Source organism: Oratosquilla oratoria, chromosome 18, assembly GCF_046742065.1.
Source record: "Oratosquilla oratoria isolate Oo_2021 chromosome 18, ASM4674206v1, whole genome shotgun sequence".
NCBI classification, from domain to species: domain Eukaryota; kingdom Metazoa; phylum Arthropoda; class Malacostraca; order Stomatopoda; family Squillidae; genus Oratosquilla; species Oratosquilla oratoria.
The window spans coordinates 25,190,841-25,215,410 of NC_134794.1; the positions used below are offsets into that span (position 1 = coordinate 25,190,841).

At 40.1% G+C, this 24,570-nt stretch overlaps 3 protein-coding genes across 3 annotated transcripts; all 3 read right to left on the reverse strand.

Moving 5' to 3' along the window:
- Window positions 1-1,103: 1,103 nt before the first annotated feature.
- Window positions 1,104-1,640, reverse strand: LOC143034805 (serine/threonine-protein kinase pim-3-like). The gene has a single exon (XM_076201151.1). The coding sequence runs from the start codon at window positions 1,638-1,640 to the stop codon at window positions 1,104-1,106; it is 537 nt and encodes a 178-aa protein (XP_076057266.1).
- Window positions 1,641-12,836: 11,196 nt separating this feature from the next.
- LOC143034806 (serine/threonine-protein kinase pim-3-like) lies at window positions 12,837-13,217 on the reverse strand. The gene has a single exon (XM_076201152.1). It carries the CDS (start codon window positions 13,215-13,217, stop codon window positions 12,837-12,839), a length of 381 nt encoding a protein of 126 aa, XP_076057267.1.
- Window positions 13,218-18,838: 5,621 nt separating this feature from the next.
- Window positions 18,839-19,246, reverse strand: LOC143034807 (serine/threonine-protein kinase pim-1-like). Its single transcript, XM_076201153.1, has one exon. The coding sequence runs from the start codon at window positions 19,244-19,246 to the stop codon at window positions 18,839-18,841; it is 408 nt and encodes a 135-aa protein (XP_076057268.1).
- Between the last annotated feature and the right edge of the window lie 5,324 nt (window positions 19,247-24,570).

The following is a 24,570-nucleotide window of genomic DNA, read 5'->3' on the forward strand; positions in this document are numbered from 1 at the left end:
ACGTCCCCGTCAAATAAGTGCTGTCACTAGAATAAATTGGAGGGAAGTTAACTAACTTTCCGTTCACACTGTGCATGTAGAGTAGTTTTCAAGTCGCTAGCCCTTGCGGCTACTAAACTAGCCCCATCTCAACAAGGCTTAAGGATTAACACCATCACAATGAGCCTTCAAACGACGGCCATCCTTTATGAACAAAGGTGGTCGGGTTTTTGTATATTGAAAGAATCGCCAAACGTTTTTATTCAGCTGAGGGAAACCCTCTGCCGCTTGAGGGACCAATGCCCTTTATCAAACTTCTTGGAAATCCCATTTTCTCACGATGTCTTGCTTTGATTCGGTTGAACCAGACAGTTATTAGTTTCCACAGAATTCTAAAGGGCATGATGTGTTCTCCATTTCTGAACTTGGCACTTTTTATCTTTGTAAAGTTCTTAAATCTTGTCACATATTGCAGCTTTCCCTTTTCTCTGCTTTTCTCGTAAGAGATTTAGACTTTTTCCAATTACTTGGCACCGACTTAACTTATTCCTTAGGGATCTTCTTTTTCTTAACAACATACTTTTTTTCCAATGGCCGTTGTGGCACAAGTCCAAAGACTCTCAAGCCGTCGTCTCATTACTGTAGTGGGCGCATTATCATTTGTATCGCCTCTTTCTCCCACGAGGCATGTCATCCTCTTCAGAATGGTCTCTTTTCCTTCCTTTCTTCTTTGTCGTTTTAGAGACGTTTTGGGGCTTCGTCGGGCGTTTTTTCCTTTTAGGATTTCTCGGGGCGACGTTAGCGGTTTCGAGCTCCGCTTCGGTAGTGAAATCCGTCTTTCCGTCCTTTTCGAAGGAGAGGCAAGATGATTCATTCTCCAACCACTGATGGGACAGTATTCCGTCGAGTGATGGGCGGCCCCAAGGGTCTTTTGCGAAGCATCGCATTATTAGGTCCCGGCAGACGTTCGGAACGTTCTTCGGGAATGACGGACTGGCCCTACATATGGAGGCGTCTGTGTAGAAAGGATCACGGCGGCACACCATGTAGTAAAGAAGAGTGCCCAGGCTCCAGACTGTTGCGGGCATGTGCAGGAACTCGCCTCCTTTGATGTATTCTGGAGGCTAGTAAATTCGAGTTCCGCCTGTGTCCGTTCCTTTGTAACTCGTAATGCGCTCTCCGCAACCAAAGTCGATTACCTTGATATCAAGCTGGCCTGAACTTTTGTCCCTGAAGAGCAGTATATTTTCTGGCTTGATATCTTTATGGGAGACCGCGGCTTCAAAACATCCTTTTATAGTTGTAACAATGTTTTTGAAGAGTCTTCGGACTTCTACATTCGATAGGTCGTTGTCGTTTTCTATATAATCGTACAACGACATGGACGACGGAATAAGTTCCATTACCATATAGAAATTATCATTGGCGATAAAATAATCATACAGCTTGATGACGCCGGGCACCTTCTGCACCTTCTTCAGAAGCGCAGCTTCCTTCGGGATTTTCTTCCCGTTGCGACGTCTATATGATTTCATCCGCGCCAAGGGCACTTTCTTCAGGGCGACCTCCTGGCCATCGATGATCCGCTTGGCTCGGTAGACAGAGCCGATGCCTCCTTTGCCCAATAGCTCCTGCACTTCGAACTCGTTCAGCTTCGTCATCCTTTCCCAAGAGAGTCTTTGTTTGAGAATGTCCCAATTCCTTGTCATGAATGAAAGTCACATCACACATTAAAGTAAACACCTGTACTGACTAGTTCGTATTGCGCATACGAATACACACCTTAATATAAGCTTGTATCTACATGTAAAAACTTATGTTCTCTTAAAAAAAATCCCAATTATGCAGATGCAAAGAGAGAGAGAGGGAGAGAGAGAGAGGGATAGAGAGAGGGAGAGTCATCATTCGCTGCTTATGGTTCGATTCTTTAACACGGAAATAATGAGTCAAGAGAGAGATCACGGCGAAGTCAGCGCCAGGTTCATAGTGCTTGGATATGTCTTCGCTGTATCTTGTTCTTGTTCTCATTAAAGTAAACACCTGTACTGACTGTAGTTCATATTGCGCATACGAATACACACCTTGATATAAGCTTGTATCTACATGTAAAAACTTATGTTCTCTTAAAAAAATCCCAATTATGCAGATGCAAAGAGAGAGAGAGAGAGAGAGAGAGAGAGAGAGAGAGAGAGAGAGAGAGAGAGAGAGAGAGAGAGAGAGAGAGAGAGAGAGAGAGAGAGAGGGAGAGAGTCATCATTTGTTGCCTATGGTTCGAGTCTTTAACACGGAAATAATGAGTTCAGAGAGATCACGGCGAAGTCAGCTCGGATATGTCTTCGCTGTATCTTGTTCTTGTTCTTCTTGTCCAAGATAAACATATCCCCGTTTATGATATCAGTGGACAAGCAACAAGAGACAGTGTTTTATGAGAAACCTTTGGTGTAGCGCCTTCCATGATGGTGCCACTCCTATAGTCTCAGGCTTAACATGACGGGAGTCTTTTCAAGCACCCGCTCAAAGTCCTTTTAATAAGCACCCATATATCAAGATAAATAGATATAAATATATAAATAGATGAATGAATAGATAAACAAATAAATAAACGACTTCTCTGAATGATGGAAACACATATCGAATACCTATTCTTGATTACCGTTTTCTTTCTCATTTTGCTCCTTCCAAGACAATTTATTCATTTAAGAGGAAACACCTTACTTCACAAAGGGTTGACACTTTGGCTGCTGGAAGGTTTCTTCGTCTGAATAAGCTTGCCTAACGGGGGCAAACACACACACACACACACACACACACACACACACACACACACACACACACACACACACACATATATATATATATATATATATATATACATATATGTATGTATATATATGTATATATATATATATATGTATATACACATATGTATATATATGTATATATATATATGTATATACACATATGTATATATATATATATATATATATATATATATATTTGCAGAAAACAATTGGAAAATAAAATAAATGAATACCGAACGTTTTCGTCTATTGAAGACATCATCTTGAATAGACGAAAACGTTTGGTATTAATTTCTTTTATTTTCCAAGTGGTTTCTGCAAATATTGTTGTTTGACAAGATAAACACCATAGGAGGACGGAGCCTTTATTTGTACGACGTTTCGCTTATTACAGCTTTTTCAAGTACAAGTTGAGATACAAATGCTTGAGATTAAATAAGGGGAAAGGAGGGAACGGGGAGAAAATTTCCCCTTATTTAATCTCAAGCATTTGTATCTCAACTTGTACTTGAAAAAGCTGTAATAAGCGAAACGTCGTACAAATAAAGGCTCCGTCCTCCTATGGTGTTTATCTCGTCAATCTTTTTGGCAAACTGCCACTTTTAAGCAAGTATTGTTGCCACGTGTCCTAAGTGATTTGTTTTGTACATATATATATACATATATATATATATATATATATATATATATATATATATATATATATACACACACACACTTCTTGGGCACAGGTTCTCACGTAAACAATTTTGATTGAAGTCATCTGCGCTAATAGCTTTGGCTATTTTGATATTCAATATCTTCAGTGTCAAGAATAACTTTTTAGTCTCATTGTTCAAGGTTTGAACATGATCATTCATCACAACTAACACCACAGTCGGACGAAAGAAAGAGTTAATTAAGCGAAACTAAATATTTCGATTGCTCACTTCAATCCTCTTCAGTAGTACAAAGTGGAAGGAGGGTGCTGTGTTAAATAGCAACCTCTTACGAAAGGAAAAGAACTTGAAAAAGAACAAACGTCATTACCACAACCCTTATATGACATATATAGTTTCGCTTACTCAACTCTTTCTTTCTTTCTTGCGACACTACTTCTGGCTCAGGGCTGTGGACAGGATGCAGGGATGACCCGTTATCCAGGAGGTGCCAAGATGAGAGGGAGGGTGGAGGAGAGTGGCATATGAAGGGGATGGAATGGGTGGGAATGCTTTCGATGCCTTTTTCTTTTTGGCTACCCCCCGTTGTAAGGGGGAGAAGCCTTTGGTATATGTATGTAACTCTTTCTTTGGTCTGACTGTGGTGTTAGTTGTGATTTACAAATGTGTTACTACATTTCTCACCTGTGATGATCATTCATGATTTCAGTATCACGTGAAAGGGTTATGTCATAGGCGCTGACGAATGCCAACGATTATAATCAATCTATGCAACAGTACAATAAAACTGTTGACACAAACACCGATAACTCAAGTTTTTTCCCTCTCTCAGAGGGTGAGAAGAACTATAACTATATATCTTGAAGGGTTGCTGTAGGCGAAGTTCTAGTGAAGAATAATTTCTGCAGAAAGACTTGTATTGCTTATCAAGGAGATTTGGATAGGTCATCGGGACTCCTTGGATGATGTCACTGGGAGAAGTAGGAGAGGGCAAGGGGAGTTCTTGGTTGAGGTCACTGTGAGAAGTAGGAAAGGTCAATGGGAGTCCCTGGGGAAGGTTACTGAGGAAAGAGGGAAAGGTCAATTTGAGTCCCTGGGGAAGGTCACTGGGAGAAGTCATCAGTCACAGAACAAAGAGAGAGGTGGAAGCTCTGGTTTGACTTCTGGTCCGTGATGCTGTTGGCTTGGTTTGTTGCTGGTGCTGGAGGGCATTGAGCTCTTTGGGCGTTGTAGCACAACTTTCCGTTGACACTGGGCAAGACCATGGTGAATCATTCATAGGCTACAATGCTGCATTGCTGAACCACAGTAGACGAATTTACTTACAAAAAAAGTCTGACGCCAGGGACTTTTATTCAGTTTTGGTACCCTCCACCCCTAAGTTCTTGATGAACAAATCTACAATAAATGTGGATATATTTTGTGTATCCTGCTCTGGCTGCCGTGAGGCGATCTATCTTGATTAACAGAACCTCCTAGGGCAGAGTGCAGGGCGTTGAAATCCCCCATGTAGATCACACTGTGAGACGTGAGTGGGGGGAGGACGGAGAGATTGATTTGACCTGGAGCAGAGCAAACATTGTAGAGTCTCAGCTTCCCTTTGCCTATGGATATCTCAAAGGTATGATATGATGTGTGCATAGCATCATCAGTATCAATTGACAACTATCTCCGTACGAGCGGTCCATGGAAATATAACACATTAGATTTGATCTTGTTGCAGCCCTTGTGCACAGGCGGTGTTTTCTGCTTCTATCACTAGTTTACTAATCATATTCGTCACAAATATACTGGAGGATTCTTCAAAGTACCCTTGATATGTAAGGTGGTGCAGTGAGTTGGATCCCATAGAGGTACACACAGCCAGACTTGACACTGGCGAGGGAGTAGGGGTTGGGGTGTTTGGTGGAAAGTGAGGTAGAGGGAACGTTATGAGTGATATTTGCGATTAATCACTGGAGGCGACCTCAGTGTAATTAATCGGTAAGCTCACCCACCGGCAATTGGGAGTCTCGTGTTCGGTCCATGGAAGGTGGCAGCCTTTCTGTTACGCTCCTTACCTCAACGCTACCCTGTGTACCCATTATTTTGCGATATAGTTAATTAGTTAGTTAAGGTTTATTCACCAAAAATAAAATACAATCTATACATACATATATACAAAATTTTTGCAAAATTACTTGTTGAAAAGGGAGAGCGCGAAGCAAAGTTTATGGGGAATTGCTCCTCCTTTAAGGAAAAAATTATTTTTATCTTATTTATTTTTGCTACATGTTAGTTTGATACATACATACATACATACATACACACACACACACACACACCACACACACACACACACACACTATATATATATAGAAATAGTAAATGGTTTAGGTATGTTGATGATATACTCGTAATTGTACCCAAAGATACAGACATTAATAACAAACTAAGTAGATTCAACAGTGTAAATGAAAAAATACAATTTACTGCAGAAAATGAAAATAACGGAAAATTACCTTTCTTAGACACAATTATCCAAAGAATAGATAAAAATGTGAAAATTTTCAGTATACCGGAAACCACCAATAAAGAAGACTATATTCACTTCTACTCAGGACATGATGACAGAACCAAAACAGGTATTATAATAGGTTTCTTCCTCAGAGCATTTCGTATATGCAGTAAAGAATTTCTAGATCATGAATTACAACATATTACTGAGACTTTCATAAAACTCAAATATCCAAAAGGTCTCTTATGTTGGTTATAATAGAAAGCCAATGTAATACTTAACAAAAGTTAAGATAAAAATAAAAATAAGAATGAAACCAGATATATCACAGTACCAAACTCTCATGTTAATTCATACCTAGACACTTTTCTCCTAAAAGCGGGCATCAAAATAGCCAGAACGTCAGGTAGCAAAGTAGGACATTTGATAACACGTAGCGACAATAATCCCACTAACGAAAACAGCTGTCCCTCTTCATATTTTGGTGAATCTGGTCGCGGACTTAATAAAAGGATAAATGAACATAAAAATGACGTAAAAGCCCATAGGACATCTAACTCCATAGTAATGCATGTGGATAAACATGGTCACCTCCCAGACTGGAACAACACAACCATATTAAACAAAGGATCATCCAAGAAACTAAGGAAGACAATTGAGGCAGCTTATATCAACACTAATAACAACATTAACCATAGAGAAGGCTTTATATGTTTAGCAAAAGCCACAAGCCTATTAATAACAAAAGAATACGCAAATAAAATAGCAAGCTCTCCGAAGCGTCCCGTAAGATGACCCGTCCGTGTATAAAAATCCGGTGTTCGTTTGTGTTTTTAGCTTTGTGATCAAGACCCTGCGGGTCGAACGTTAAGTACGTATATATTTTTCACTTTCTTTCACTTTCAATCTTTTATCCATATATATATATCTATATATATATATATATATATATATATATATATATATATATATATATATATATATATATATATATATATATATATGTGTGTGTGTGTGTGTGCGGGTGTGTGTGTGTGTGTGTGTGTGTGTGTGCGTGTGTGTGTGAGTGTGTGGTGTATGTGTTTGTACAAATATGTATATATAGGGTGTTCCAAAAATGTACTTATTGTGTGAGTACATTTGTGAGTGCTTCTGTGAGTACTTTCTTTAGAACACCTTGTATGATACATATAAAATGTTCACATATGACATATGGTCAGTTACAATGGAGGATTTAATCTTAATTTATATACAAATTCACCCATACTCATGTGAATATACATGCACGCAGGCAAATACACACACACACGCACACACACAAACACTTGGTCTGTCACTCTAGTTCTATGTTCTCTCTCTTGTTTGGCTTGTGCCTGCCTACATATATCTTTCTTTGTCACTTTTCTCCGTCCCGCCCTTCTCTCTCTGTCATTCCCTCTCTTATCCAGATTCTCTCCGGTTTTTATATTTATCTGTCATTATCAATGTTTCTTTTCTGCATTAATCTTTTGTTGTATTATTTGTACAATACAGCTCGTGCAGGAAGCAGTGGGAAGTCAAATCGTGAGACTTAAGCTTTGGCAGATGAACTATTGGTGTCTTGTTTCACATATCAGGAAATTGGAATTCTACGATTAACGATTTCTTATTTATTTCCCTCATAGTTATTATAAGCTTCATTCTCTCTCTCTCTCTCTCTCTCTCTCTCTCTCTCTCTCTCTCTCTCTCTCTCTCTCTCTCTCTCTCTCTCTCTCTCTCTCTCTCTCTCTCTCTCTCTCTCTCTCTCTCTCTCTCTGTGTGTCTGTCTGTCTTTCTCTTCTTGTAAGTTATCACAAACGCCCTACATTTTCTTTCCTTTGTTTATTTTTTCATATCTGTGCGACTTTGGTGGTAACTGATGTATGTTCGATTTACGATCGTAAATTTGAGTTACGATTGTAAGGCGGCTACGTATTTCGTGACGGCTTTTGCGAACTCCGCTTTCATGGTGTAATGAAACCTGCTCTCAATGGGCAGATTCCAGTTTGGAAATTACAGATTAGATTATCCATTCTCCCGCTCTAGTGTAAGACGACATTTATCCAGATTTCTTCAAGCTTAACGTCTCGCTACTGTTTGGAATATATTTCATCTTGATGAATTGAAGCAAGATGGAGCACGTGTTTCTTCCTACACCTGATGAGGGTATTCTGTGGTGTTTTTTGTACAACTCAAGTTGACCATCACGATCTCACCAAATCAAAAACGAGAAACCCCTATAAGACAAGCCCTGTCAGTTGCGACAAGCGGCTGGGATTAATTTTTTAGCCCGATGTCTGGGCTGTCGGGAACCAACGCAAGAACCACGTAGTGGGTCCCGCGAATCGAACTCACGACTACTTACTCATGAGTTCAACACGATATCCACTATCGTAAAATCTACCATCTCTGTAACTGAACGGGATGACAAATACTTCGGAAGAGGAAGCAACTCTTGGAATTGCTCTTTTACAATCGTTGTTGTTTATTCACGCCCAAAAATTCTAGTAGTTTCTTTTTCTTTTCAATCTGCACACTCGTTGTGTCATTGATACGCTCAGGCACAGTTCGTGTGCCGTAAGACTAAAACGTTCCGTTCTGATCGATGTAATTGTTAGATAATTACCAGTATCTACTAATGTTTGGAATATTTACTTTAAGACGGATGTCTGTTTACTGATTTCGACCGATTCATAGATATTACCATTTGTTACAAACGCAATGGTCTCTTTTCACAAGTCGACAGTATCCAAATGAAAGGCGATGATTAACCTCTGAGAATTGGATATTTTCTTCATATAAGGTAGGAGGTATTTCTTCCAACTATGTTGAACGTCGTCTGTTTTTTTTTTGTTTTTTTTTTTATTACTATTATTAACTGATGGAAATCCCTCCGTGGGACCGTTGTTTTTGGAATGATATGGAGTGAAAAGCCTTGCGTCTGCAGCTTAGTTCACAAACGGGGGGTTGAGATTTCGTGCGAGCCCCACCAAATTTGTGGACGCGATACAGCGATTCGAGTTACAAGAACGACTCGAATTACGACAACGACTAGAGTTACGACGACTCGAGTTACGACAATGACTCGAGTTACGACAACGACTCGAGTTACGACAATAACTGGAGTTACGACAATAACTGGAGTTACATAAACAACTCGAGTTACGACAATGACTCGAGTTACGGCAACGACTCGAGTTATGACAATAACTGGAGTTACGATAATAACTGGAGTTACAACAACGACTCGAGTTACAATTGCGACCTGAAGTGCGATTTGGGTAATGACCTATTTGGATTATTCACATAACTCTTATCACTCTCATCCCTTCGTCCTTGAATCTGTTATTGACCACAATTCAGAACATATTGATAAGGTGGATCATCTTCACATTTTTCACATTTTCACAGTAAAGATAAGAACGTGAGTAGACACTGTTCTAGAGAAATCCTCTTGAAGGCGTTCATGCGTCCTTTAGCGTCCCCCTGAGGCGTTCTTTTTATTTCTATATTTCTCTCTTTCTATTTTCAAGCTCCCTGCTTGTTCTATGTCTACACCTTCCCACTGCCATTCAGTGTTGCCCATTTCACTCTCCCCTCTCCCTTTCCTCATCGCCATCTCCCTACCTACCCCAATTACCCATCGCCCTATTAGGCCTGACAGATGGCGGGGTACTTCTGCGAGCACTGGACATCCAAGAAGCCGAAGTTGCTGATGACGCCGCAGTGCCTGGAATCGTCCGATGAGTGACTAGACACCCCCTTGGCCCACAGTTTGTGCGGAAGAGAGTCGCCTGTAATCAAGAAGCTCCACTTGCCCGGGGTGAAGATGTCCGTGGCGCTCGTGAAGAACATGAACCCTGAAGGAAGGTAAAACGAATACTATAAGGTAAGTTGAGCACCCCCCCTCCCTCCGCGCACCTCCACCGTGACGTCATAGGAAATCTAGAGGGGGAGAGAGTGAGAGGTGAAAGAAAATATAAACTTTAAAGAAAGCCATCTCTATGTACGGTAAACTTTAGAATTACACTATGATGTTCACATAATACTGAAATTACTCAGTATCACTTTCTTATCCTCAAATTATCAGTATCTGAGATATGACCGCCAGAAAAGTTATAGAAATGTTTTCCATGCTTTCACATTAGGTGGATTATATTAATATGACGAGTTATTAGATGGGATGACATGTCAATTTATATGCTGATCAGGTAGACGAGGAAGATGCTATACTGTTGATACACACCAACTAGCTGAATATAAACCCAGTAGTAATGACACGTAAAAGCATCATATTGTTTTTATTATATTACATTTTGGATTTGGTGGATTTTATATGTAGACCTTTATCTCCACCAAGCTCAGTTATGTTTTAACCGGATTCTTTAGTCTGTTTATTTGCAATTGAATGAAAATTTCAGGAAATGTTGCTAATAAATAGTTACTTTCAAAATGACGGCTGCATACATATCCAGATGACCGAGTATTGTGTGTGCCACATAATTCAATCCATTTCTTTCTAAGTTCTTTATCTTTGGGTAGTGAAAAGAAATGTATATTTTTATCACCTTTCAGTCTAACGGCATTGCACTTCTGCACTATACAAACTGTTGGCATTTTTATATGTTATTTGTCTGCCTTAGCTACCCCTTTAATCAGAAGATGGAGCTTCGCTCCATACACTGGTGTGCGAGTGACTGACAGCTCTCGACCCGCGGAACCCTGGTCTCGATATTTCCGTTGACGTCATCAGCTACCTGCGCAGTGGAAAGGTTTTCTGGCTCTCCCTCACCCCCCGCTAACGTACCTTATAGTATTCGTTTTACCTTGCCCTGAAGGAGAAGGGGTAGCCATTAAGACGAGGAATGTTGTCGTTATTTTTATTGCTACTGCTATCAATATAGCCATTATTGTTGTTATCATTACAACACACCCAGACTTGACACGGGCGGCGAGAGTGGGGGTTGGGATGTTTAGTGAAAAGTGAGGTAGAGGGAACGTTATGAGTGATATTTGCGATTAATCACTGGAGGCGACCGTAGTGTAATTAATCGGTAAGCTCACCCACCGGCAATTGGGAGTCTCGTGTTCGGTCCATGGAAGGTGGCAGCTTTTCTGTTACGCTCCTTACATCAACACTACCCTGTGTACCCATTATTTTGCCATATGATGTAGACTTAACGACTGTCACCTGATGATTCCATTTAGCTGAATTACAAAGGATTACAAAGGAGGAGCATGCCGACAGGAGACCGTTTGGTCCATAACTAGGTCGGATGCGAAAAAAATATAATAATGATAAATGTATAAATAAATGAATAAAAGTTATAATAACATAAATATTAAATAAAATTAATAAATGCATAGGTAGATAATAAACAAACAGGTAAATAGCAAATAATGATAAATTGACAGATGAATGATAATAAATGAAAGCCAACCAAATAATAATAAACAAACAGACAAGTAATAACAAACAAATAAACAAATAATATAAAACAAATGGCAGGCATTACAGCATCTTGCTTAGGTGTTTATTCAAACGAATCTTAAAGCTTCGAACTGAACTACATTGCTTAGAAATTTCGTTGAGACGGGATTAATTTAGTAGCCGCTAGTCCCAGCTGCAAGTTGACGTCCCCGTCAAGTAAGTGCTGTCACTAGGATAATTTGGAGGCAAGTTAACTAACTTTCCGTTTACACTGTGCAAGTAGAGGAGTAGTTTTCAAGTCGGTAGCCCTTTTGGCCACTAAACTAGCCCCATCTCAACAAGACTTAAGGGTTAACATCCTCTTAATGAGCTTTTAAACGACGGCGATCCTTTATGAACAAAGGCGGTCGGGTTTTTGTATATTCAAAGCATCGCCAAAGATATTTATTCAGCTGAGGGAAACCCTTTGCCGCTTCAGGGACCAATGCCCATTTTCTCACGATGTCTTGCTTTGATTCGGCTGAACCAGACATTTATCAGTTTCCACAGAATTCTAAAGGGCATGATGTGTTCTCCATTTCTGAACTTGGCACTTTTTATCTTTGGAAAGTTCTTGTATCTTGTCACATATTGCCGCTTTCCCTTTTCTCTGCTTTTCTCTTAACAGATTTAGACTTTTTCCCAATGACTTGGCACCGACTTAACTTATTCCTTAGGGATCTTCTTTTTCTTAACAACATGCTTTTTTTCCAATGTCCGTTGTGGCACAAATCAATAAGTCCAAAGACTCTCAAGCCGTCGTCCCATTACTGTAGTGGGCGCATTATCATTTTTATCGCCTCTTTCTTCCACGAGGCGCGGTATCCTCTTCAGAATGGTCTCTTTTCCTTCCTTTCTTCTTTGTCGTTAAAGAGACGTTTTCTGGTTTCGTCGGGCGTTTTTTCCTTTTAGGATTTCTCCGGGCGACGTTAGCGGTTTCGAGCTCCACTTCGGTAGTGAAATCCGTCTTTCCGTCCTTTTCGAAGGAGAGGCAAGATGATTCATTCTCCAACCACTGATGGGACAGTATTCCGTCGAGTGATGGGCGGCCCCAAGGGTCTTTTGCGAAGCATCGCATTATTAGGTCCCGGCAGACGTTCGGAACGTTCTTCGGGAATGACGGACTGGCCCTACATATGGAGGCGTCTGTGTAGAAAGGATCACGGCGGCACACCATGTAGTAAAGAAGAGTGCCCAGGCTCCAGACTGTTGCGGGCATGTGCAGGAACTCGCCTCCTTTGATGTATTCTGGAGGCTAGTAAATTCGAGTTCCGCCTGTGTCCGTTCCTTTGTAACTCGTAATGCGCTCTCCGCAACCAAAGTCGATTACCTTGATATCAAGCTGGCCTGAACTCTTGTCCCTGAAGAGCAGTATATTTTCTGGCTTGATATCTTTATGGGAGACCGCGGCTTCAAAACATCCTTTTATAGTTGTAACAATGTTTTTTGAAGAGTCTTCGGACTTCTACATTCGATAGGTCGTTGTCGTTTTCTATATAATCGTACAACGACATGGACGACGGAATAAGTTCCATTACCATATAGAAATTATCATTGGCGATAAAATAATCATACAGCTTGATGACGCCGGGCACCTTCTGCACCTTCTTCAGAAGCGCAGCTTCCTTCGGGATTTTCTTCCCGTTGCGACGTCTATATGATTTCATCCGCGCCAAGGGCACTTTCTTCAGGGCGACCTCCTGGCCATCGATGATCCGCTTGGCTCGGTAGACAGAGCCGATGCCTCCTTTGCCCAATAGCTCCTGCACTTCGAACTCGTTCAGCTTCGTCATCCTTTCCCAAGAGAGTCTTTGTTTGAGAATGTCCCAATTCCTTGTCATGAATGAAAGTCACATCACACCTTAAAGTAAACACCTGTACTGACTAGTTCGTATTGCGCATACGAATACACACCTTAATATAAGCTTGTATCTACATGTAAAAACTTATGTTATCTTTAAAATTTCCCAATTATGCAGATGCAAAGAGAGAGAGAGAGAGAGAGAGAGAGAGAGAGAGAGAGAGAGAGAGAGAGAGAGAGAGAGATAGAGAGAAAGAGAGAGTCATCATTCGCTGGTTATGATTCGACTCTTTAACACGGAAATAATGAGTTCAGAGAGAGATCACGGCGAAGTCAGCTCCAGGTTCATAGTGCTCGGATATGTCTTCGCTGTATCTTGTTCTTGTTCTCATTAAAGTAAACACCTGTACTGACTGTAGTTCATATTGCGCATACAAATACACACCTTAATATAAGCTTGTATCTACATGTAAAACCTTATTTTCTCTTTAAAAAATTCCCAATTATGCAGATGCAAAGAGAGAGAGAGAGAGAGAGAGAGAGAGAGAGAGAGAGAGAGAGAGAGAGAGAGAGGGAGAGAGTCATCATTTGTTGCCTATGGTTCGAGTCTTTAACACGGAAATAATGAGTTCAGAGAGATCACGGCGAAGTCAGCTCGGATATGTCTTCGCTGTATCTTGTTCTTGTTCTTGTTCTTCTTGTCCAAGATAAACATATCCCCGTTTATGATATCAGTGGACAAGCAACAAGAGACAGTGTTTTATGAGAAACCTTTGGTGTAGCGCCTTCCATGATGGTGCCACTCCTATAGTCTCAGGCTTAACATGACGGGAGTCTTTTCAAGCACCCGCTCAAAGTCCTTTTAATAAGCACCCATATATCAAGATAAATAAATATGAATAGATGAATAATGAATGAATAGTTAAACAAATAAATAAACAACTTCTCTGAATGTTGTAAACAGATATCGAATACCTATTCGTGATTACCGTTTTCTTTCTCATTTTGCTCCTTCCAAGACAATTTATTCATTTAAGAGGAAACACCTTACTTCACAAAGGATTGACACTTTGACTGCCGGAAGGTTTCTTCGTCTGAATAAGCGTGCCAAACGGGGGCAAAACACACACCCACACACACACACACACACACACACACACACACACACACACACACAGACACATATATATATATAGATATATATATATATATATATACATATATATATATATATGCATATATTCATATGTATATATGTATATATACATATGTATATACACATACATATATGCATACATATATGCATATATACATGTATATTTATGTATATATACATACATATATACATATATATATATACATATATATATATATTTCCAGAAACTAATTGGAAAATAAAATAAAAGAATACCGAACGTTTTCGTCTATTGAAGACATCATCTTGAATAGACGAAAACGTTTGGTATTAATTTCTTTTATTTTCCAAGTGGTTTCTGCAAGTATTGTTGTCACGTGTCCTTAGTGATTTGTTTTGTACATATATATATATATATATATATATATATATATATATATATATGTATATATATATACACATACATATACACACTTATATATACATATATACACATACACACACTTCTTGGGCACAGGTTCTCACGTAAACAATTTTGATTGAAGTCATCTGCGCTAATAGCTTTGGCTATTTTGATATTCAATATCTTCAGTGTCAAGAATAACTTTTTAGTCTCATTGTTCAAGGTTTGAACATGATCATTCATCACAACTAACACCACAGTCGGACGAAAGAAAGAGTTAATTAAGCGAAACTAAATATTTCGATTGCTCACTTCAATCCTCTTCAGTAGTACAAAGTGGAAGGAGGGTGCTGTGTTAAATAGCAACCTCTTACGAAAGGAAAAGAACTTGAAAAAGAACAAACGTCATTACCACAACCCTTATATGACATATATAGTTTCGCTTACTCAACTCTTTATTTCTTTATTGCGACACTACTTCTGGCCCAGGGCTGTGGACAGGATGCAGGGATGACCCGTTATCCAGGAGGTGCCAAGATGAGAGGGAGGGTGGAGGAGAGTGGAATATGAAGGGGATGGAATGGGTGGGAATGCTTTCGATGCCTTTTTCTTTTTGGCTACCCCCCGTTGTAAGGGGGAGAAGCCTTTGGTATATGTATGTAACTCTTTCTTTGGTCTGACTGTGGTGTTAGTTGTGATTTACAAATGTGTTACTACATTTCTCACCTGTGATGATCATTCATGATTTCAGTATCACGTGAAAGGGTTATGTCATAGGCGCTGATGAATGCCAACGATTATAATCAATCTATGCAACAGTACAATAAAACTGTTGACACAAACACCGATAACTCAAGTTTTTTTCCCTCTCTCAGAGGGTGAGAAGAACTATAACTATATATCTTGAAGGGTTGCTGTAGGCGAAGTTCTAGTGAAGAATAATTTCTGCAGAAAGACTTGTATTGCTTATCAAGGAGATTTGGATAGGTCATCGGGACTCCTTGGATGATGTCACTGGGAGAAGTAGGAGAGGGCAAGGGGAGTTCTTGGTTGAGGTCACTGTGAGAAGTAGGAAAGGTCAATGGGAGTCCCTGGGAAAGGTTACTGAGGAAAGAGGGAAAGGTCAATTTTAGTCCCTGGTTTGTTGCTGGTGCTGGAGGGCATTGAGCTCTGGGGGCGTTGTAGCACAATTTTCCGTTGACACTGGGCAAGACCATGGTGAATCATTCATAGGCTACAATGCTGCATTGCTGAACCACAGTAGATGAATTTACTTACAAAAAAAGTCTGACGCCAGGGACTTTTATTCAGTTTTGGTACCCTCCACCCCTAAGTTCTTGATGAACAAATCTACAATAAATGTGGATATATTTTGTGTATCCTGCTCTGGCTGCCGTGAGGCGATTCATCTTGATTAACAGAACCTCCTAGGGCAGAGTGCAGGGCGTTGAAATCCCCCATGTAGATCACACTGTGAGACGTGAGTGGGGGGAGGACGGCGCGGAAAACAAAAAATCAATTTCTGTGTTTGAGATGGCATGATAGGGAAATGTTTTTGAGCAGTCTGTGCAGAACCAGTTTCTGAATTTTTTTGGCAGTATTTACGGTTATATTTACACACATGAAATGATGTAAATATTTGCATAATGTACATTTGAGGTGATTGGTAGGGACAAGGGTATGGCATGAAGAACAGTTTTTTGTTATGTTTGTTTTTGTGTTAGTTGTAGTGTTCACGGTTATGTTTGTGATAGGAGACTAGGGAATGTGAAGTATTGAAATTCAACTAATTGTTCAAGACTACTTACCTGATGTACTTTTTCATCCCTGCACTTGATATACACCTTGCAGTCTCTTGTCCATGTCGAGATGATCTTCCCTTGTTTCCTCATGTCGCGTGCTGTTTTGGCAATCTCTCCGGTTCGTTTCGTCAGGTGCTCATTCACGTAGATGCCCGTCCCCTTCAGTTTCTTGGCGTTTTTCAGCACGTTCACCTTCGACTTTCTTGATACGAATCTCACGATTACATTTTGGGTACCGTCCTGTTTTCTTTTTCCCAGTGTATGGCAAGCTGATATCTCTGTGTTTCTGATCTGTATTTCCTTGTTACTTAGAGAATGGATCACTTGATTTTCTACAATGTTCCGTCCATTGTTATCCACACTATAGTCGGAATCACCTTTCACGGCTTTCTTCTCTCCTCGTGTACTACTCTAGGTCTTTCACTCTAGCTTGGAGATTAACTACAGTCGATTTGAGATCTTGTATCTCTAGCCTTTATTGTATGACTATCGCTTTTAGCTCGCTTAGAAACTGCTGGTCTTCTTTCCTTGCTTGCAAAAGGAACTGTCTGTCCTCTTCTCTTGCTTTCACGAGACTCTCCACCATATCTTCAAGTTTCTTGGAGCTGTTGCTGTTTGTGGTATGTGCCATGTTGTATTACTTTCTCGTAGGGAGCGCTGAGCGGAGGGTGTGAAAGGCACGAGGCAGAGACTGATGTAGACTTAACGACTGTCACCTGATGATTCCATTTAGCTGAATTACAAAGGATTACAAAGGAGGAGCATGCCGACAGGAGACCTTTTGGTCTATAACTATGTCGGATGCGAAAAATAATATAATAATGATAAATAAATAAATAGATTAATGCATAAAAGTTATAATAACATAAATATTAAATAAGATGAGTAAATGCATAGATAGATAATAAACAAACAGGTAAATAGTAAATAACAATAGATTGACAGATAACTAATAATAAATGAAAATCAAGAAAATGATAATAAACAGACAAATACTAAAAACAAATAAACAAATAACATAAAATAAATGGCAGGCATTACAGCATCTGGTTTAGGTGTTTATTCAAACGAATCTTAAAGCTTCGAACTGAACTACATTGCTTAAAGTCTTGTTGACACGGGATTAGTTTAGTAGCCGCTAGTCCTAGCTGCAAGGTGACGTCCCTGTCAAGTAAGTGCTGTCACTAGAATAAATTGGAGGGAAGTTAACTAACTTTCTGTTCACACTGTGCATGTAGAGTAGTTTTCAAGTTGCTAGTCCTTGCGGCCACTAAACTAGCCCCATCTCAACAAGGCTTAAGAATTAACACCATCGCAATGAGCCTTTGAACGACGGCCATCCTTTATGAACAAAGACGGTCGAGTTTTTGTATATTGAAAGCATCGCCAAAGGTTTTTATTCAGCTGAGGGAAACCCTCTGCCGCTTGAGGGACCAATGCCCTTTATTTAAAACTTCTTGGAAATCCCATTTTCTTACGATGTCTTGTTTTGGTTGGGCTGAACCAGACAGTTGTCAGTTTCCACAGAATTCTAAAGGGCATGATGTGTTCGCCATTTCTGAACTTGGCACTTTTTACCTTTGGAAAGTTCTTGTATCTTGTCACATATTGCAGCTTTCCCCTTTCTCTGCTTTTCTCATAACAGATTTAGACTTTTTTTCCAATTACTTGGCACCGACTTAACCTCTTCCTTAGGGATCTTCTTTTTCTTAACAACATGCATTTTTTCTAATGGCCGTTGTGGCACAAATCAATAAGTCCAAAGACTCTCAAGCCGTGGTCCCATTACTGTAGTGGGCGCATTATCATTTTTATCGCCTCTTTCTCCCACGAAGCGTGTCATCCTCTTCAGTATGGTCTCTTTTCCTTCCTTTCTTCTTTGTCGTTAAAGAGACGTTTTGTGGCTTCGTCGGGCGTTTTTTCCTTTTAGGATTTCTCCGGGCGACGTTGGTGGTTTCGAGCTCCACTTCGGTAGTGAAATCCGTCTTTCCGTCCTTTTCGAAGGAGAGGCAAGATGATTCATTCTCCAACCACGGATGGGACAGTATTCCGTGGAGTGAGGGGCGGCCCCAAGGGTCTTTTGCGAAGCATCGCATTATTAGGTCACGGCAAAGGTTCGGAACGTTCTTCGGGAATGACGGACTGGCCCTACATATGGAGGCGTCTGTGTAGAAAGGATCACGGCGGCACACCATGTAGTAAAGAAGAGTGCCCAGGCTCCAGACTGTTGCGGGCATGTGCAGGAACTCGCCGCCTTTGATGTATTCTGGAGGCTAGTAAATTCGAGTTCCGCCTGTGTCCGTTCCTTTGTAACTCGTAATGCGCTCTCCGCAACCAAAGTCGATTACTTTGATATCAAGCTGGCCTGAACTCTTGTCCCTGAAGAGCAGTATATTTTCTGGCTTGATATCTTTATGGGAGACCCCAGCTTCAAAACATCCTTTTATAGTTGTGACAATCTTTTTGAACAGTCTTCGGACTTCTACTTTCGATAGGTCGTTGTCGTTTTCTATATAATCGTACGACATGGACGACGGAATAAGTTCCATTACCATATAGAAATTATCATTGGCGATAAAATAATCATACAGCTTGATGACGCCGGGCACCTTCTGCACCTTCTTCAGAAGCGCAGCTTCCTTCGGGATTCTCTTCCCGTTGCGACATCTATATGATTTCATCCGCGCCAAGGGCACTTTCTTCAGTGCGACCTCCTAGCCAAGGTCTAAATATACAGGTCAGACCGTTTGAATTATTGTGCGCAGCTTCTGACGTCATTAGGCTGGGTCCGTTTTCTCTTTGTGAAACACTGAAGAAAACTGTGAAACGCCAAGGAAGACAGGAACTATAATATTTTATATATTATATATATATATATATATATATATATATATATATATATATATTATATATCATATATATCATATATTCATATATATAGACAGGAACTATAATATTTTTTATATATTTATATAATATTTGTCAGAATATAACTAATTGCGTGGAGCGGTGCGAGCGAAGGCAACGACATTCCCGAACGACACACCAGCTTCAACTGATAGCTATAGGACCCGGGAACCCCACTTTGAGCAGCCAGGTGACGTTCACGGGCCCGCTGCGCCAACTCCCTCGAAATTCGGTCGGAAGTGGTTAGACCTTATATCCTTAGATCTTGCTCCTGGCCATCGATGATCCGCTTGGCTCGGTAGACAGAGCCGATGCCTCCTTTGCCCAATAGCTCCTGCACTTCGAATTCCTTCAGCTTCGTCATCCTTCCCCAAGAGAGTCTTTGCTTTTGAATGTCCCAATTCCTTGTCATGAATGAAAGTGACATCACACATTAAAGTAAACACCTATACTGACTGCAGTTCATATTGCGCATACGAATACACACCTTAATATAAGCTTGTATCTACATTTAAAAAGTTATGTTCTCTTAAAAAAAACTAATTATGCAGATGCAGAGAGAGAGAGAGAGAGAGAGAAAAAGAGAGAAAGAGAGAGGGAGAGAGTCATCATTTGTTGCTTATGATTCGAGCCTTTAACACGGAAATAATGAGTTCAGAGAGAGATCACGGCGAAGTCAGCTCGGATATGTCTTCGCTGAATCTTCTTCTTCTTCTTCTTCTTCTTGTCCAAGATGAACATATCCCTGTTTATGATATCAGTGGACAAGCAACAAGAGACAGTGTTTTATGAGAAAGCTTTGGTGTAGCGCCTTCCGTGATGGTGCCACTCCTATAGTCTCAGGCTTAACATGACGGGAGTCTTTTCAAGCACCCGCTCAAAACCCTTTCAATAAGCACCCATATATTAAGATAAATAGATATAAATAGATAAATAGATGAATGAATAGATAAACAAATAAATAAAGGACTTCTCTGAATGATGGAAACACATATCGAATACCTATTCGTGATAACCGTTTTCTTTCTTATTTTGCTCCTTCCAAGACAATTTATTCATTTAAGAGAAAACACCTTACTTCACAAAGGGTTGACACTTTGACTGCCGAAGGAAGGTTTCCTCGTCTTAATACGCTTGCCCAACGGAAAAAAAAAAAAAAAAATATATATATATATATATATATATATATATATATATATGTATATATGTGTATACATGTGTGTGTATATATTTGCAGAAACCAACTGGAAAATAGAATAAATGAATACCGAACAGTTTTCGTCTATTCAAGACATCATCTTGAATAGACGAAAACTTTTGGTATTCATTTCTTTTATTTTCCAAGTGGTTTCTGTAAGTCTTGTTGTCACGTGTCCTTAGCGATTTGTTTTGTATAAATATATACATACATGAATATATATATATACATATATATATATATATATATATATATATATTGAGGTGTGAAGACAGAATGAGTGGTAGGGTGGTGAGTTTAAACGCCAAGAATCCGTTGAAGTTTTATTTCTGACGTTTCGTCCAACTAGGACTTCTTCAGAGTGTACACAAATAGAACAATGACAACTTATATACCCGCACAGCTCACCCCGTTCCCCCTCGGTCAATGCTGCTGCCATCTCTCTTTCGTCTTGCCTCATGGATGATTAGTCCGCTTGCTATCCTCGCCAGCTTGACGAAACCGTCCCGATGGTTGCTGCATGGGAGTGAGGTAATGTATGCTGCCTCAATTGTCCTCCTTTCCTTTCTATCGAGTCCAGTATGGAGCACCTCTGTTTTTTCCCAATCCGGCAAGTGGCCAAATTTGTCGATGTGTACCACTAAAGAGTTAGACGTCCGGTGGGCTTTGATGTCATTTTTGTGCTCAGTTGTCCGCTTGTGAATTCCTCTGCTAGTTTCGCCATAGTAACTAGCGGGGCAGGTTTTACAAGGAATTCTATAAATTAAACTGTTGTCTTCGTTTTCTATTTTGTTTCTAATTTTATTTCTCACAACGTCGCCAATTTTTACCCCCTCATGAAATCAAACAGAGGCAAGAAATTAGTGGGGTTACTGGAAGAAACTCCTAGACCACCCAGTATGCGTGGACTACCAAAAACGCACAAACCCAACATTCCCATGAGGCCTATCATATCCGGGATCCGCAGTGCCCCACACAAATTGGCCCGATACTTGGCCAAACCCTTGTCTGCCAGATTAGGATCATTGAGCAAAGCCCACCTTAAAAACTCAAGTGACCTGATCGACAGGTTGAAGGACGTAGATCTATCAGATAAGACCATGGTTTCGTATGATATAACCAGCCTTTTTACGAATGTTTCTATTGACGGGGCATTAAAAGCTGCTGAGGAGGTAGTCAAGGACGTAAAAGACGAGGATTTGCCTGTAGGTAAGAAGGATTATTTAAAACTAATTTCCCTTTGTATAAAATTTGGTCCTCTAATCTTCAACAACGAAGAATATATTCAGTGTCGTGGGCTTGCTATGGGAAGTCCTCTCAGTGCCGTGTTAGCCTCTCTGTACATGGAGGTACTAGAGAAAGACAATTTCATAGGAATAATGGGCCAAGACTCCACCTGGATGCGGTATGTGGATGATGTACTCGTCGTCGCACCCGCAGATACTGATTTGGATGTTAAGTTACAAGAGTTAAACAAGATAGTACGTGACATCCATTTCACAATGGAACGTGAGAAAGATAACCATCTGGCCTTTCTAGACACAGTAGTATGGAGACGTGGTAACAAGACAGCATTTTCAGTCCACAGAAAATGCACAAACAAAAACGACATCGTGCATTTCTTCTCCGCACACCACAACAAAATAAAAAGTGGAATCGTTATAGGCTTTTTCCTGAGAGCATTTAGGATATGTAGTGAGGAATTTCTCCAGGAGGAAATTAATTGCATTTTTAATATTTTCAAAAAATTATATTACCCAGCAGGCTTTTTATATAGAAATAAGGAAAAGGCGTTACAAATAAGAAATAGGGGTGTCAAAGGAAAAGAGGCTAATGATGAGAACCGTGGGTATCTGTCCGTTCCCAACTCCAAGTGCTCAAACGTCATGGAACAAAATCTCACCAAGGCAGGCCTGAAACTGGCATTCAGCACGGGGGTAAAAATTGGCGACGTTGTGAGAAATAAAATTAGAAACAAAATAGAAAACGAAGACAACAGTTTAATTTATAGAATTCCTTGTAAAACCTGCCCCGCTAGTTACTATGGCGAAACTAGCAGAGGAATTCACAAGCGGACAACTGAGCACAAAAATGACATCAAAGCCCACCGGACGTCTAACTCTTTAGTGGTACACATCGACAAATTTGGCCACTTGCCGGATTGGGAAAAAACAGAGGTGCTCCATACTGGACTCAATAGAAAGGAAAGGAGGACAATTGAGGCAGCATACATTACCTCACTCCCATGCAGCAACCATCGGGACGGTTTCGTCAAGCTGGCGAGGATAGCAAGCGGACTAATCATCCATGAGGCAAGACGAAAGAGAGATGGCAGCAGCATTGACCGAGGGGGAACGGGGTGAGCTGTGCGGGTATATAAGTTGTCATTGTTCTATTTGTGTACACTCTGAAGAAGTCCTAGTTGGACGAAACGTCAGAAATAAAACTTCAACGGATTCTTGGCGTTTAAACTCACCACCCTACCACTCATATATATATATATATATATATATATATATATATATATATATATATATATAACTACAAAGTAATGTCGTAACACATTAGTAAATTTCAACAAAAACCCACTGTGTTGGATAAGAAGAAATGAAATAAATAGATTCCATATATTTCGATCACGGACTGTGATCCTCTTCAGTGGAATACCACTGAAGAGGATCACAGTCCGTGATCGAAATATATGGAATCTATTTATTTCATTTCTTCTTATCCAACACAGTGGGTTTTTGTTGATATATATATATATATATATATATATATATATATATATATATATATATATATATACACACACACACTTGGGCACAGGTTCTCACGTAAACAATTTTGATTGAAGTCAACTGCGCTAATAGCTTTGGCTATTTTGATATTCAATATCTTCAGTGTCAAGAATACCTTTTTAGTCTCATTGTTCAAGGTTTGAACATGATCATTCATCACAACTAACACCACAGTCGGACGAAAGAAAGAGTTAAGTAAGCGAAACTAAATATTTCGATTGCTCACTTCAATCCTCTTCAGTAGTACAAAGTGGAAAGAGGGTGCTGTCTTTAATAGCAACCTCTTACAAAAGGAAAGGAACTTGAAAAAGAAGAAACGTCATTACCTCAACCCTTATGTGACATATATAGTTTCGCTTACTCAACTCTTTCTTTCCGTCTTGAGACACTACTTCTGACCCAGGGCAGTGGACAGGATGCAGGGATGACCCGTCATCCAGGAGGTGCCAAGATGAGAGGGAGGGTGGAGGGTGGAGTGTAGTGGAATATGTAGGGGATGGAAAGGGTGGGAATGGTTTCTATGCCTTTTTCTTTTTAGCTACCCCCCGTGTAAGGGGAAAAAGCCTTTAGTATATGTATGTAACTCTTTCTTTGGTCCGACTGTGGTGTTAGATGTGATTTACAAATGTGTTACTACATGTCTCACCAATGATGATCATTCATGATTTCAACATCACGTGAAAGGGTCTTGTCATAGGCGCTGATGAATGCCAACGATTATAACAAATCTATGTAACAGTACAATAAAACTGTTGACACAAACACCGAAGACTCAAGTTTTTCCCCTCTCTCAGAGGGTGAGAAGTACTATAACTATCTATCTTGAAGGGTTCATGTAGGCGAAGTTTTAGTGAAGAATAATGTCTGCAGACCTACCTGTACTGCTTATCAAGTGAGGTTATTAGGAGATGTAGGATAGGTCATCGGGACCGCTTGGATGAGGTCACTGGAAGAAGTAGGAGAGGACAAGAGGAGTACTTGGTTGAGGTCACTGTGAGAAGTAGGAAAGGTCTCTGGGAAAGGTTACTGAAGAAAGAGGGAAAGGTCAATTTGAGTCCCTGTGGAAGGTCACTGGGGGAAGTCATCAGTCCCAGCACAA